The sequence below is a fragment of the Notolabrus celidotus genome, chromosome 4, assembly GCF_009762535.1.
Source record: "Notolabrus celidotus isolate fNotCel1 chromosome 4, fNotCel1.pri, whole genome shotgun sequence".
NCBI lineage: Eukaryota > Metazoa > Chordata > Actinopteri > Labriformes > Labridae > Notolabrus > Notolabrus celidotus.
In genome coordinates, this window is record NC_048275.1 from 4,506,557 (window position 1) to 4,522,266 (window position 15,710).

General features: G+C 41.7%; 1 protein-coding gene across 1 annotated transcript in view; it reads left to right on the forward strand.

Annotated features, from left to right (window-relative positions):
- The window catches only part of wdr11 (WD repeat domain 11), a 90,239-nt gene that overhangs the window by 26,313 nt on the left and 48,216 nt on the right, over positions 1-15,710 (forward strand). The window contains 2 exon segments of the mRNA XM_034682277.1: positions 110-210; positions 10,331-10,507. Of these exon segments, the coding sequence (XP_034538168.1) occupies positions 110-210; positions 10,331-10,507 (278 nt within the window).

Genomic DNA, 15,710 nt, shown 5'->3' on the forward strand with positions numbered 1-15,710 from the left:
TTAATTTATGAAGCAGCCGACCACCAGCAGCATCCATTTATCACTCTGTAACAAAAGTGTGCCATGTTTTCTGAGCGCCTTTAATTAATCCTCCCTCTCTGTGTGTCAGCTCGGGTCTGTCGCCTCTCTACTCCCCCGTGGCGTTCTGTGGGACTCCGCTGGGTCCGAACCAGAAGATGATCCAGGATCTGTCTCTGAACAGCATGATCGGTGAGACTTCAAACACACATACAGTGGTGTTAACAATGTTAAGAACAACAACAATGAGAACAGTTTCAAATCTGTACATCCACAAAGTCTGGTTTCTGTTTTTAGTTCATTTATAGACAGTCTGTATGGAGAGCAACAGCAGGAGGAACACAATCCATGGTTGTTAATGTGAGGAGGATTTCTTCCTCTCTATAAACAGATATCTGCATGAAGAGCAGCTAACAATCTGTTCTACATCAAACATTTACACTGAGACACAAATCTGCTTGATGCTGTGTCACTAAAGACAATCAGCGTTTAGATTTCCTGACTTCCCTGAACGCAGCATCAGAAATGATGGATCCCACCTCCATTCAACAAACAAACATTGTAGACGTAGTTTTCTTCTCCTCTTGAGGACAGACCTGACAAAGCTTTTTACTTTCAGCTACAACTAACCTGTAATTACAGATTCTGATTCAGAGACATGTTGAATCTGGATCTCAGGGGTCTGGGTTTTATAATCTGAGAAGGGTTCTAGTCTCTGTCTGGAGTCTGAATAGTATCCACCAATCAGGTGTCGGCAGGAGAAACAGTCTGTATGGAGAGCAACAGCAGGTGTTCTCAGAATTCTGACATCAAAGACAGAATTCCAGAATTCTGTCTGTGATGTCAGAATTCTGAGAACAAATGGAACATTTCGTGAAGAAGGTCAGAGCTAAAAAGAAACATCAGTGTCTCTAATCCTCCTTCATAGACCTCCATTCAACAAACAAACATTGTAGACGTAGTTTTCTTCTCCTCTTGAGGACAGACCTGACAAAGCTTTTTACTTTCAGCTACAACTAACTTGTAATTACAGATTCTGATTCAGAAACATGTTGAATCTGGATCTCAGGGGGTCTGGATTTTAGTCTGAGAAAGGGTTCTGGTCTCTGTCTGTAGTCTGAGTAGTATCCACCAATCAGGTGTCAGCAGGAGAAACAGTCTGTATGGAGAGCAACAGCAGGTGTTCTAGAATTCAAAGACATCAAAGACAGAATTCTAGAATTCTAGAACTCTGTCTTTGATGTCTGAGGAAAAAAAGGAACATTCCGTGAAGAAGGTCAGACCTAAAAAAACATCAGTGGCAATCTGTATCTCAGGGTCTGGATTTCAGTCTGAGAAGGGTTCTGGTCTCGGTCTGTAGTCTGACTAGTATCCACCAATCAGGTGTCAGCAGGAAAAACAGTCTGTATGGAGAGCAACAGCAGGTGTTCTAGAATTCTGACATCAAAGACAGAATTCCAGAATTCTGTCTTTGATGTCAGAATTCTAGAACAAATGGAACATTCCGTGAAGAAGGTCAGAGCTAAAAAAAAAAACATCAGTGTCTCTAATCCTCTTTCATAGACCTCCATTCAACAAACATTGTAGACGTAGTTTTCTTCTCCTCTTGAGGACAGACCTGACAAAGCTTTTTACTTTCAGCTACAACTAACCTGTAATTACAGATTCTGATTCAGAGACATGTTGAATCTGGATCTCAGGGGTCTGGGTTTTAGTCTGAGAAGGGTTCTGGTCTCTGTCTGTAGTCTGAGTAGTATCCACCAATCAGGTGTCAGCAGGAGAAACAGCCTGTATGGAGAGCAACAGCAGGTGTTCTAGAATTCTGACATCACAGACAGAATTCCAGAATTCTGTCTTTGATGTCAGAATTCTGAGAACAAATGGAACATTCCATGAAGAAGGTCAGAGCTAAGAAAAAAACATCAGTGTCTCTAATCCTCTTTCATAGACCTCCATTCAACAAACAAGCATTGTAGACGTAGTTTTCGTTTAAGGAAAATCCATCTGTATGGAGTACAGGTGCCAAAGACTTGCGACCCCCACTGTCCCTCGTAGTGATTTAATGTGGCTTCATTTAGCTGGTCTGCAGAAACTGACCCTACCTATATGAGCATGTCTCTGTGTTTCCTGTGCTGTTATGAATTAACCTGCTGCTACTGATGCTTCTGATAATTCACTGTTCACTAACCCTAAACTTAGGCGTCATCTGGCAACAAAGAAAGGCAGAAAACTCATTACATTTTCTAATTACAAGGTTTTATTTCAAGTTTAGCTACTATTTCTGTCGATATCATTTACAGTAATGGATAAAATGTACTATTTTTAGATGACTTTAAAAAAAAGAAACATTCTGGAAGACATCTCACGACCCCCCAGGGGGTCCCGACCCACACTTTGGAAACCCCTGTTCTAGAATTCTGACATCAAAGACAGAGTTCCAGAATTCTGTCTGTGATGTCAGAATTCTGAGAACAGATGGAAAATTCTGTGAAGAAGGTCAGAGCTAAAAAACAAAACATCAGTGTCTCTCAGTGTTGCCAACTTAGCACCTTTTCAGACCCCTCTAGGGACTCTTTTTCAAAAAAGTGACTAGCGACAAATGTAGCACCTTTTTCTGGTGTTAAATGGAGACTTTTGGAGACTGACATGAAAGCATGTATCGTTCTCAACGAGCAGTGGATGCTGCTGTGAGTCCCTCCTAGCTGCATACAGAGCAGGAGGCGTTCAACCTTCAGGGTCCAGACTGCAAATGTATCACACATATTCGAAGACACCGCTGGCTGATCCCGCCTACTGTCTCTTTTTGGTCCATTTAGATAGTTCATGTAGATTGGATACAATAAAATTGTAGAAAATGTTATGGTTGAAAAATGTCATGTTTTACTTTGATTTGTTGTAGGCTCCTTAGTGTAGTTATAAACATATTTAGGGTGTTTTTTACTCTCTTTCTGTCTCTCCCTCAACGTTACATGTCTCTCCTGCAGCGTCCATTATAATTTAAATTATGCAAATTAAGTGATGACATCATTTAGCGACTTCTAGCTACTTTTACGACAGCCAATAGCTACTTTCCTCACTGAGGAGTTGGCAACACTGGTGTCTAATCCTCTTTCATAGACCTCCATTCAACAATCAATCAATCAATCTTTATTTGTATAGCTCCAAATCACAACAAACATTATCTCAAGACGCTTTTACAAACATAGGAGGTCTAGACCACTCTATGTCAAATTATGAACAGAGACCCAACTTCAAGACAGGGTAAGACTCAGTCTGACCCCACCTTAATCCATCATGAGCATTGCACATCGCAGTTTTTAGCTAGTTACAGTGGTGAGGAAAAACTTCCTTTTAACAGGCAGAAACCTCCAGCAGGACCAGACTCATGTTAGACAGCCATCATGCCTCGACCGAGTTGGGTCTGGAAAGACAGATAGAGAGAGGGGAGTAAGAGAGAGAGGTGATAGTGATGAGACGAGTCGTAGAAGCTGTTGCCGCTGGAGTCCAGCACGTCCGTATCAGCTGGAGTCCAGATCGTCCGCAGCAGGAGGACGTCTACGGCAGCTCAGAGGAACCTACGAGACAAGGGAGCTCAGGGACTCCAGAAAGGTCTATGGTTAGTAACTTTAATGGGACAGGCAGAGTTAAAGTAAGTGATGAGGGGGTTGGGGGGAAGGGGGTGAGCTAGGATCCCAGTGTGTCAGTGTGCCAGTTCCCCCGTCAGTCTAAGCCTATAGCAGTCTAACCCTATAGCAGTCTGAGCCTATAGCAGTCTGAGCCTAAAGCAGTCTAAACCTATAGCAGTCTGAGTCTACAGCTGTCTAAGCCTATAGCAGTCTAAACCTATAGTAGTCTAAGTCTATAGCAGTCTGAGCCTATAGCAGTCTAAGCCTGTAGCAGTCTGAGCCTATAGCAGTCTGACCCTATAGCAGTCCAGGTCTATAGCATTCTGGGCCTACAGCAGTCTGAGCCTATAGCAGTCTAAGCCTGTAGCAGTCTGAGCCTATAGCAGTCTGACCCTATAGCAGTCCAGGTCTATAGCATTCTGGGCCTACAGCAGTCTGAGCCTATAGCATTCTGGGCCTGTAGCAGTCTGAGCCTATAGCAGTCCAGGTCTATAGCATTCTGGGCCTGTAGCAGTCTAAGCCTATAGCAGTCTAAGTCTAAAGCAGTCTGAGCCTATAGTGGCATATCTAAGAGCTGATCCAAGCCTGATCCAGCTCTAACTATAAGCTTTATCAAAAAGGAAAGTTTGAAGCCTACTCTTAAAAGTAGAGAGGGTGTCTGCCTCCCGGACCCTGACTGGTAGATGATTCCAAAGGAGAGGGGCCTGATAACTGAAGGTTCTACCTCCCATACTACTTTTAGAGATTTTAGGTACAACTAGCAGGCCTGCATGTTGGGAGCGTAGAGTTCTAGAGGGGTAATAGGGCACTATGAGCTCTTTAAGATACGAGGGTGCCTGAACAAACAAACATTGTTAAAGTAGTTTTCTTCTCCTTAAGAATTCTGACATCATTCTGACTGTTTTTAAAAACTGTTTATAAAGTCTTTTAAATCAATAGAATAATCTCTTAGTACCCGGGTAATAAGCAGGATAATGTTCGGTTGCTGATGTCTTTAGTAAATGATGAAACCGTGTGAAAGCAGGGGTCAGAAGAATCCATACCATGCCTCCCTGGAGAAAAGAGTCATATTGTATTTTTGCCGTCGCAGCGATCCCTTCTTCACCTCTCCATCGGTGAAAAGAGTGAAAGTAATTATCTCTCTACAGTCTCATCTGTAACAGAGCTCATTAACACTGTGAGAAGTAAAACTTTAAACTCAGTGTAACCGATCTGATCCCGCTCTCCTGCAGAGGAGGAGATAAATCGATGGAACTGCAGCACATAAACTTCCTCACACTGCATTGTTTTGCGAGGCTGTGGGCAGTTAATGATGTAAAAACTCAGACAATTAAGACACAAAGCAATGTTTTATCTATATGCTAATCCATTTACAGCTTCATGGCTGATTTTATTACATTTCTAATGATGTGAAATCTCACCGCCAACACGAGCAGGATATCTCTGCACTGTCTCTGTGTAGCTCTGGGATGTGGTGCTAATCCCACATTGAGACGCTTAATGACTTCTTTAATGCGTCCTAAATGGGCAATCATCTCCGTCTGTGTGTTTGCTGCAGAGCTACAGGACTTCCTCTGAGGGGAGAATAACCTTAAAGTTATAATTGGCACTGGCTGGAAACGTCCGCGTGCTTTCATTTCAAGCTCCATAACGGCTTTCTTTGCATTGGGAGTTTTAACTTCTCTCTGACTCAGCATCGCTGCGGCTTGGATGTATGATGCAGGAGATGAGGTCGAACTAGATCCACGGAAACAAAGTCACAGAGAGTGAGAGAGTGCAACAAGGTACGGCTGATTGACTCACTTCATCCTGCTCACAAATCAGACTCTGACAAAATATGATGTGTACTGAACTTCAGCAGCCTGCAGGCCACTGACATCCACTCCTTACGATACCTTAAGTCAGCAACTGTCAGAACAATATGGCTGCAGGCAGTGTGTATGCATGTGTGCAGTATGTGTGTGCATGTGTGCAGTATAGACAGCAAATCCTCCCCTCGTATGCAAGCATAACTGCGACTGCTCCATCTCCCCATGGTCCCCGGATCTTCCCTGACAGTTTGAAAAAAGGAAAAATAAAGAAGTTGAAATATCTCTTTCATTACTATTCCACACACACGCTCATGTTTTGATAGGTGGCTCTGTTTTAAATCAATAGAGAGAAGCGAGGGAGTGACAGAGAGAGATGGAAACACATCATAAGCAGGAGAATAAGACGGAGAAGACGAGAGAGTGAAAGAGAGGAAGGGCTGAGCACCCAGGGGACTCTTAAAAAGAGAGGAACAATGCAGAGAGGAGGAACCGGCTTTACAGCCTGAGGCCCTGCAATTAACCAAAGACAGGGTCAGAGTACAGGAGGAGCAACAACCTCCGAGAGTCCCTCATAAAGAGGACGCTCATGCTTTTGTCTCTAACCTTAAAAGTGTGCTCAATAAAACTGACTTAATCCAGATTATCGTGAAGGTTAAAGTATTCTTCAGACGTGTGGAGGAGCAACTTTCGTCGTGATAAACTGAATGAAATCTTTTGATCCACCGCCTGGAGTCTGACAGTAAACGCCTCTGTTCAACTTCTCTGTTGTAGCCGGCGGTCAGCGATTAACTCTGGGGCGCCGTTTGTAAAGTTGTGCACAAAATAAACGGCAACAATTCTCCACATTCAGCTCCTAAATGTCAAAAAACGTAATGTGAATTTTTAAAAGTCACTTTTTTTTTTTATCACATTTAGAGCAATATGTGTGATCTTCTTCACATTTAATTTAGTTTTGAAAAATATATTAAGTTACAATCACTGTGAAATATAAATGTTAAATCTAAATGATAAATGTTGCACTGCGATCCCAAATATTTAGCTAATATACAAATTCACACTGCCGCCTGGCGAAAGTACCAAAATAAAAGCTTCATAAAGCGAAACAGATTTAACAATAGCAACTTAGCTTATCCGTACCATAGACTGGGTCAGTACTGACTCTGTGTTGTGAAATCTCTTAATGGCCTTTCCAACATTTTTGACAGGCAGTCCGACTAGTTACCCATAGGAGTCAGTGCTGACAGACTATGGCTGGGATATCAATTATATTTAACTATCAACATTTAGATTTAACATTTAACATTTATATACATTTGTATATTAATATTTCTATTTAACTTTTGACATTTATATTTCCAATTAACATTTAGATTTAACATTTAGATTTAAATTTTGTTTTTAACATTTAACATTTATATTTCAATTTAACATTTATATTTCAATTTAACATTTATATTTAACATTAACATTTATTTATATTTAACATTATGTTAAACATGAATATTTTTTATTTAAAAATTATATTTAACATTTCTATATTTAACATTTATCATTTAGATTTATATTTAACATTTAGTTTTAACATTTCCATTTTTATTTCAATTTAACATTTATATTTCAATTTAACATTTATATTAAACATTTAACATTTATATTTATATTTAACATTATGTTTTACATGTATAATTTTTATTTAAAAATTATATTTAACATTTCTATATTTAACATTTATCATTTATATTTAACATTTATCATTTATATTTAACATTTATAATTTATATTTAACATTTAGTTTTAATATTTAAATTTATATTTCAATTTAATATTTATATTTAACATTTAGTTTAAACATTTAATATTTAGATTTCATTTTAACATTTATATTTAAATTTAACATTTATATTTAACATTTATATTTCAATTTAACATATATTTTTAACAATTAACATTTATATTCAACATTTATTTTTAACATTTAAATTTAACATTTAACATGTATATTTATATTGAATATTTATTTTTATCATTTAACATTTATATTTAACATTTGTATTTATATTTAACATATATTTTTAACATTTAACTTTTATATTCAACATTTATTTTTAACATTTAACATTTATATTCATATTTTGCATTTTGATTTAACACTGATTGTAACTTAATATATTTTTTACAACAAAATGAAATGTGAAGAAGATCACAAATATTGCTCTAAATGTGATTAAAAGGTGACTTTTAAAAATTCACACTACGTTTTTATGACATTATTAAGAAGCTAAATGTGGAGAATTGAGAATGTTATTTTCAGTGTGCACAACTTTCCAAACGGCGCCTCATAATAAACCATGTTCAGCAAAGACTTCATGTTCTGCATTGTTTACAGTCCAGGGAGAAGTTTGAGAAACAGTCTGAAGGTCAGCTGACGGTTTTGACCAATCAGAATCAAGCACTCTGTTCTCTGAATGAAGCTCATCAGCATTAATTGTACTCTCATGTTTTATTGAGGTTGTTAAATAGTCCAGCCTGAAGGTGTATCCCAAAGAGACATATGTGCCGCAGTGCTCCAGGTGTAGGATGCACACCTGCACAGAGTGAGGACACCTGGTCTGCTCATTGTGCTCAGCTGCTGATGTTCCTCTTTGTATGTTTGTAGTTCTTCAGTTTATCTCTTAACTCCTGCTTCATTTCCTGGATTTAAATCTGATCTGATATCTTTGTTTGAACACAGAGCTTCAGTGATGCATCCATAGAGTCGGAGTAATCTGCATTAGTGTAACCTTCTCTAATACACATTTCTGTATGCAGTGTTTGGAGCTCTGGCACACACTGATAAAATGTGTCTGCAGTTTTAATGAAAAGCTCATGGTCGGCTGATTCAGAGTTTCTCTATGAATCCAGTAAAACTCTGATGTTCCACGTCAGACTGTAGAACGCAGAACAAAACCTCCTGGAGAACCCCGGACGACGTGTGACGCATGCAGAGCTTTCTTCACTCAGCCGTCTCAGACGTGTCGTCTAAATTGGATCAGCTTCACTAAATTTAATGAAGACATTATTATTATTATATTAAACACAGTAATATCAGCACACAGGGTAATAAATGAGTGGGATCAGGGTAAACAGCTTCATCAGATATTCCCAAATGAACTTTTAATCAGAGCTTCGTGTACGTTAGACGTTAGCTTTACATTATCATGATTTATTTCATATGGTCCTGTTTAAAAATGAAGGAAACAAACTCCTTATTTTCCCTTTAATTATAAAAACACAGTTACACAGAAAAAAGAAGAGAGGGGATATAAAACTGAGATAAAAGGATTACATAAGTAAACAGTGCAGGGTTCAGATCTGTTTTTATAATCACTGTTAGCTTAAAGAAATACAGGAACACACTTCCTCTTTATTTACTCCCTAACCAGATGGTGGAACATATGTTAGTATTGAGATACTACCATGTAGTAGTTGTAGCAGCTGGAGTCTGGCACGTCCACAGCAGCAGAGATCCAGAGGAACCTACGAGACAAGGGAGCTCGGACTCCAGAAAGGTCTATGGTTAGTAACTTTAATGGGACAGGAAGAGTTAAAGTAAGAGACAGGCAGAGAGAGGAGAGAGAGGGAAAGACAGGATCCCAGAGTGTCAGTCTAAGCCTATAGCAGTCTAACCCTATAGCAGTCTGAGCCTATAGTAGTCTGAGCCTATAGTAGTCTGAGCCTATAGTAGTCTGAGCCTATAGCAGTCTGAGTCTACAGCTGTCTAAGCCTATAGCAGTCTAAACCTATAGTAGTCTGAGCCTATAGCAGTCTGAGCCTATAGTAGTCTGAGCCTATAGTAGTCTGAGCCTATAGCAGTCTGAGTCTACAGCTGTCTAAGCCTATAGCAGTCTAAACCTATAGTAGTCTAAGCCTATAGCAGTCTGAGTCTATAGCAGTCTGAGTCTATAGCTGTTTAAACCTATAGCAGTCTGAGTCTACAGCTGTCTAAGCCTATAGCAGTCTAAGCCTAAAGCAGTCTAAACCTATAGTAGTCTAAGTCTATAGCAGTCTGAGTCTATAGCAGTCCAGGTCTATAGCATTCTGGGCCTACAGCAGTCTGAGCCTATAGCAGTCTAAGCCTGTAGCAGTCTGAGCCTATAGCAGTCAGACCCTATAGCAGTCTGACCCTATAGCAGTCCAGGTCTATAGCATTCTGGGCCTACAGCAGTCTGAGCCTATAGCATTCTGGGCCTGTAGCAGTCTGAGCCTATAGCAGTCAGACCCTATAGCAGTCTGACCCTATAGCAGTCCAGGTCTATAGCATTCTGAGCCTATAGTAGTCTGAGCCTATAGCATTCTGGGCCTGTAGCAGTCTGAGCCTATAGCAGTCAGACCCTATAGCAGTCTGACCCTATAGCAGTCCAGGTCTATAGCATTCTGGGCCTGTAGCAGTCTAAGTCTAAAGCAGTCTGAGCCTATAGTGGCATATCTAAGAGCTGGTCCAAGCCTGATCCAGCTCTAACTATAAGCTTTATCAAAAAGGGAAGGTTGAAGCCTACTCTTAAAAGTAGAGAGGGTGTCTGCCTCCCGGACCCTGACTGGGAGAGGATTCCAAAGGAGAGGGGCCTGATAACTGAAGTCTCGACCTCCCATACTACTTTTCATCTGTTATAATCATTTAATTGTTGTATTTCATCATCACGTGATATTTGCATCATATATTGACTGACCTGCTCCCTAAGTATCAGCCGTTAAAAACCTGATATCAGCTGAACACTACTTTATAAATAAATATGAAACCTGAGAAGGAACAACTTTTACTTTAAACATGTTCGAATGTGTATTTAAAAAAAATGTCTAGTTCTCCTCTAAAGACGTGTTGAATGTTTCTCTCCGTAGCTCAGACGCTGATCGCCGGTGAGGCTCCTCCCCCTTCCTCCAACCAGCAGGAGGTGCAGCTGAAGTTCCTCCTGACCGGTCTGCTCTCCGGTCTGCCGCTGCCACCGTTCGCGCTCCGCATGTGTCCTCCTCTGACCACCAAGAACATCAACCACTACCAACCGCTGCTGGCTGTGGGTACGTAACACTCCATCATCTTATCTAACACTTTCTATCAGACTCGGTTACTGACGAGGACTGAAGCTTTAAAAACAACCTGTGAGCGTGTTTCTGACTCAGAGCTGCAGCCGGCACTTTGATATAACCTTCAGCCTGTTTTTAATCATGAATCGCTCTTTTAAAGCTCTTGTTTTCACACTTAATTGAATTCTGTTTAATTCTGCTGTTGTGCAGCACTTTGTAATGTAACAAGCTGTATTTATTTCTATTATTATAATACAGCGCTTCACTGAACAAACACATTTATCTCCACTTTGGCTCAAATACATACTTACATTTACTTTAATGAATAAACTCAAGAATTTAAAGCACAGAAACTATGTGCTGTGAAACAAACAACTCTGATGAAACTTTGCATATGAATGATTTCTGTTTGTGTGTAACTGGAGCTGCTTCAGTGCACGTATCGATTCAAAGGCCACGAGGCGATGCACATCAAGATATTATAATGATCACATCCTACACCAACTTTATTCAGACACTTGCGGCCAAATTCCTCCAGATCCGTGTCCTGTCCGTCTCTGATCCGTCACAGCACCAGATCTGATCGGTTTCTATTCTAGTCAATGTGTTAACTTCCACTGGATCCACCCCGTTGCGTTCCAGCTGCGTCTCTGATCCAGCACGCCGCAGCCCTCCGGATCAGATACACAAGACTTCTATTTGTTGCCGGATGCCGCAGCACGACGCACCAATCTCAACAGAGCAGATGGAGCGGGACAGGAAGTCAGGTTTCACCAAAACAAAATGAAAACATCCGGTTAAGTTTCAGAATAAAACACTCCAGCTCACACTGGAAACAGTGTGAGCTGATTTAATGAAGGAGAACATGAGCTGCTGGATTCTTTACTTTAATGTACAAATAATAAAAATATCACAGAGTTTATGAGAGGTGAAGAAAGAGGATGGAGTCAGACTGAATGACTGTTGGATATGAAACATATAAAAACAGTTACAGTCCATTTAAAAAAGGCCTTTTGATCATTATTATTACTGTTGTTACTATTATTATTAGATTGAATCTGCTGTCATTTAGAACTGTAAATATAGGGCGCTGGTAGCCTAGCGGTCTAAAGGCCAAATTCCACCAGATCTGTCTCCGGTCCATCACAGCACCTGATCTGATAGGTTTTTATTCTAGTCAATCTGTTAACTTCCACTGGATCCACTCTGTTGAGTTCCAGGCAAGACTTCTATTTTTGCTGGATGCTGGAGCACGACGCATCAATCTCAACAGAGCAGATGGAGCGGGACAGGAAGTCAGGTTTCACCAAAACAAAATGAAAACATCCGGTTAATTTTCAGAATAAAACACTCTGTGTTATCACCAGATCGTATTTCACTTAACTACAACAACAAACCAAAGTCATGATGAGCGGAGCCAGGCCTGGAGTCAACAGGTCAGAGGTTTTCAGAGGACCAGAAAGACAACATGGATGAGGAGAGGAGGAGGAGGAGAATCCTTGATTCAGTGATTACAGCGGGGAAAACCTGTTGATTTTGGACCTTAATGTCATCACGATTAAGGGGCTGCTCTCATCAATTTCACTTCTACATCACCGACCAATCAGACTCAAGAAGGGGCGGGACTTATGACATCAACTTTTTCAACCACAGTGGCTGAGGTCCACAGTCAGGAGGGTCACTGCGCTCTGGTTATTTGCTAAGCTATGACAAGGTTTCTGCCAAACGTTTTTGAACTTTCTGGTTAAAATGAAGCGTATTCTGAGTTTAAGGAATATGTTCATGAAAGTTTTTGAAGCATGACTTTAGTTTTCTTTTCAAACAACATTTTCACCAGTAATGAGTGTTTTCCATTTAAATGGGAGCGGAGCCAGGCCTGGAGTCAACAGGTCAGAGGTTTTCAGAGGACCAGAAAGACAACATGGATGAGGAGAGGAGGAGGAGGAGAATCCTTGATTCAGTGATTACCGCCTCGGTCACATGACTCCGGCTGTCCGGAGGTCCTGAAAACACAGCCGGTGGGTGTTGACGGACAAGAGAGCATGCAGACGGACTGCAGCGGGTCTGGTGGAAGTGATTCTGGATGTAAATCAAAACATTATCTTTATTATTTCCAGAGATGTTAATGAATGCCAAGAAAACATTCAGTCCTGTTGTCTCTGTGACGTCACGTTTTAGTTTGTCTTGACTTTGAGTCCACTCCTCCCTGCTGCAGAAATCCCAAATGCTTCCATATCTCTGTGTTCAGTTTTGCTGACAGTGGATGGAGTGTCTCACCCATCTTTCTCAAGTTATGTTTTTGGGCATTTTTGCCTTGAATTATAGGACAGGTTAAGAGAGACAGGAAATGTGGGGAGTAGAGAGTGGGGGAGGAAATGCAGCAAGTGGTCGACCGGCTGGGAGTCAAACCTCTGCGATGAGGACTCTAGCCTCTATACGTGGGGCGCTTAGACCGCTAGGCCACCAGCCTAGTCTTACCCATCTTTGTTTGTTTCCATTTGAGTCATGCGCTGCAGTTTGGCTTCTGCTGCCACCTGTTGGCTGTATTTTGAACTGCAGCATAGATGATGTGCCTTTTCAAAAACATCTCAGCGTTTGCTCTCATACTGATTCTGTGCATCGATGCTCGTATCAGAAAGGAGTGCATGACGATGAATCTCTGTTGATTTATTGAGCTCAGCACTAATGAACCGAGTCTGTTTTATCGTGCGAAGCAGGTTTTATAACTCATCATATCTCTGTTGTAAATATCTGAAGCTCGTCTGGTCTGATGGATGAAACGTTCTGTACACTCTCAGAACCTGGTCCGCGGTTCAGAGACACAGACTGTAATCACCTGTAGGACTCTGAGCTTTATCAGTTTGAGTCTACGGGACTCGAGAGGACGACATGAAGAGCCACGGTGATAAAAGACCTCCGCGCTGCTGCCATGAAACAGGAAATGAACAGCTGCTGATGTGGGCGCAGACATGAGGTCAAACATGTCTTTAGCCTGAGACTGAATCAGATAATAGATTCAGTCAGACTCTCTGCTGGAGGCACGCGGCGATGTGCGTCCATCTTTGTATTCCTCCAGAGCTGAAACTAACAGAACTTCCCTCGACGGGGTTAAACTGTTCCCAGCTGCAAACTGGACTCAAAATATGTCTTTAATAAGTTTCAGGAGTCGTGTTAAGTTCCTGCTGAAAACATCACATTTCCTGGTGTTTCAAAATAAGAAGAATGTAATAACAGAGGACTTTTATTGTGATTTTATATCATGTTCATCATCCTGAGGTTTTCAATAACGCTCCTTCACTACGAGTCACGGCCTGATTCTGCTTCTTTCAAACATCATGGATGACTGAGTCACTGCGCTCTCTGACTGGAGACATTAACTTCAGCTTTGACCCGATAAAGAGGAGGAGGCGGAGCTTGTATGCCGCCACATGACTCTTTTTGAAAATGTACACTCGCATCATCGCGGACGTTGTGATGTGGATCAGCTCGAATGAGTAAGAGGCAAAGAATCGAATGTGACTGTAACTTCTCAGGAAGAGACGAAGATTGGGAGAGAGATAAAGAGAGAGGGATCTAGTAAGGAAGGAGAGAGAGAGAGAGAGTGGTAAAGAGAGAGAGAGAAGTGGGAGAGAGAAAGAGAGATAGAGAGAGAGGAAGAAGAAGAGAGAGAAGGAGGGAGAGAGGGGGACAGAGAGGGAGGGAGGAAAGAGAGAGAGAGAGGGTAGAGAGGGAGGGAGGGAGGGAGAGAGAGAGACAGAGAGAGAGAGAGAGAGAGAGAGAGCGAGAGAGAGGGTAGAGAGGGAGGAAAGGAAAGAAAGGGAGTGAGAGAGAGAGAAGATAGAGTCAGAGAGAGGGAGAGGAGAGAGAGGAGCAAAAGAGTGTGAGAGAGATAGAGGGAGGAAGAAGGAGAGAGATAAAGAGAGAGGGATCTAGGAATGAAGGAGAGAGAGAGAGAGAGAGAGAGAGAGAGAGAGAGAGAGAAGATAGAGGGAGAGGAGAGAGTGATAGAGAGAGAGAAGAAGGGAGGAGAAGGGGAAGGGAGAGAAAGAGGGGGAAAGAGAGAGAGAGAGAGAGAAGATAGAGTCAGGGAGAGCGAGGGAAAAAGAGGGGTAGAGAGAGGAAGGAGAGATGGAGTATCAGTTTCTTGAAAAGCTGCTCTTCTCTTTAGTTGCATGAAATTATAAGTCTTAATCTGAAGAGAAACTGAGACGCGTGCGTGCGTGCGTGTGTGTGTGTGTCCAAGCATCCACGCGGTCCTGCCTCTGCACCATGCTGACGTTCTCTCTCTCCTGCGCTCATCCAGCCTCTGGTTCAGACGTCAGGCTGCCTTCAGTATCTGACATAATTTAATCATACCTCAGAGGAGCATCGCCTCCCTGACACCCACAGAACAGCGGATCAATAAAACCACCTTCGACCTCCACACCACAGGTACCCCTGTTCCACCGAGGCAGTTTTCAGGGCCGTTTCCTAAAGACAGCAACAGCTTGAACGTACACAGCTCCATCATCCGTCACTCACAGGTTCCACTCCCTCTCTCTTAGAAAACACAACAATATGCAGGCTGAGGTTTTTTCTGTCTTCCAATCAGAGCGTCATTTCTGGCCGGCTGCAGAAGGAGTCCATCACAGCACAGATGGTGTGTGGGCTGCAGGGTTGACTCAGCACAGCTGGTTCTCTGCATCTAAAACCTGAACGATGGGATCCAGTTGTCAGCGCACATCATTTGTCTGCTCCCCAAAGTTATCCTGCGGGGGCCAGAAGTTAAACAAAGAGCCAGCTTCCTCTCTCCTTACCTCTTTAGCCAGGAACTATGTGCTTTCAGCAGCAGGATCCAGAGTCTAAGTTTAGTTCCTGAGTAGTTAATCTCCCCCTGAAAAGTCTCTGTGTTTTTATCTCCCCTTCTGTCCACACTGACATCACACACACCTGTGATTCTCTTGGTTTAATAACTCCTGAACATCGGTCTTCTCTGAGCCTGATAGTGTGAATGCATCTCTGTCAGCTCCCGGTGTTCCAGTCTGAAGAGTGACCCTGTAAACTGGAGACCTTCAGCTGAACGTGTCAGTGTTTGTGGAGTTTATAACAGCAATATGAGTCCTTGGGAATGCATCCTAGTTTAGTTTTTATTCAAATGTCCAAATATCCTCATCAGATATTTAATGATCTTCTGAAGACGTTTGTGAGGGATGCATCC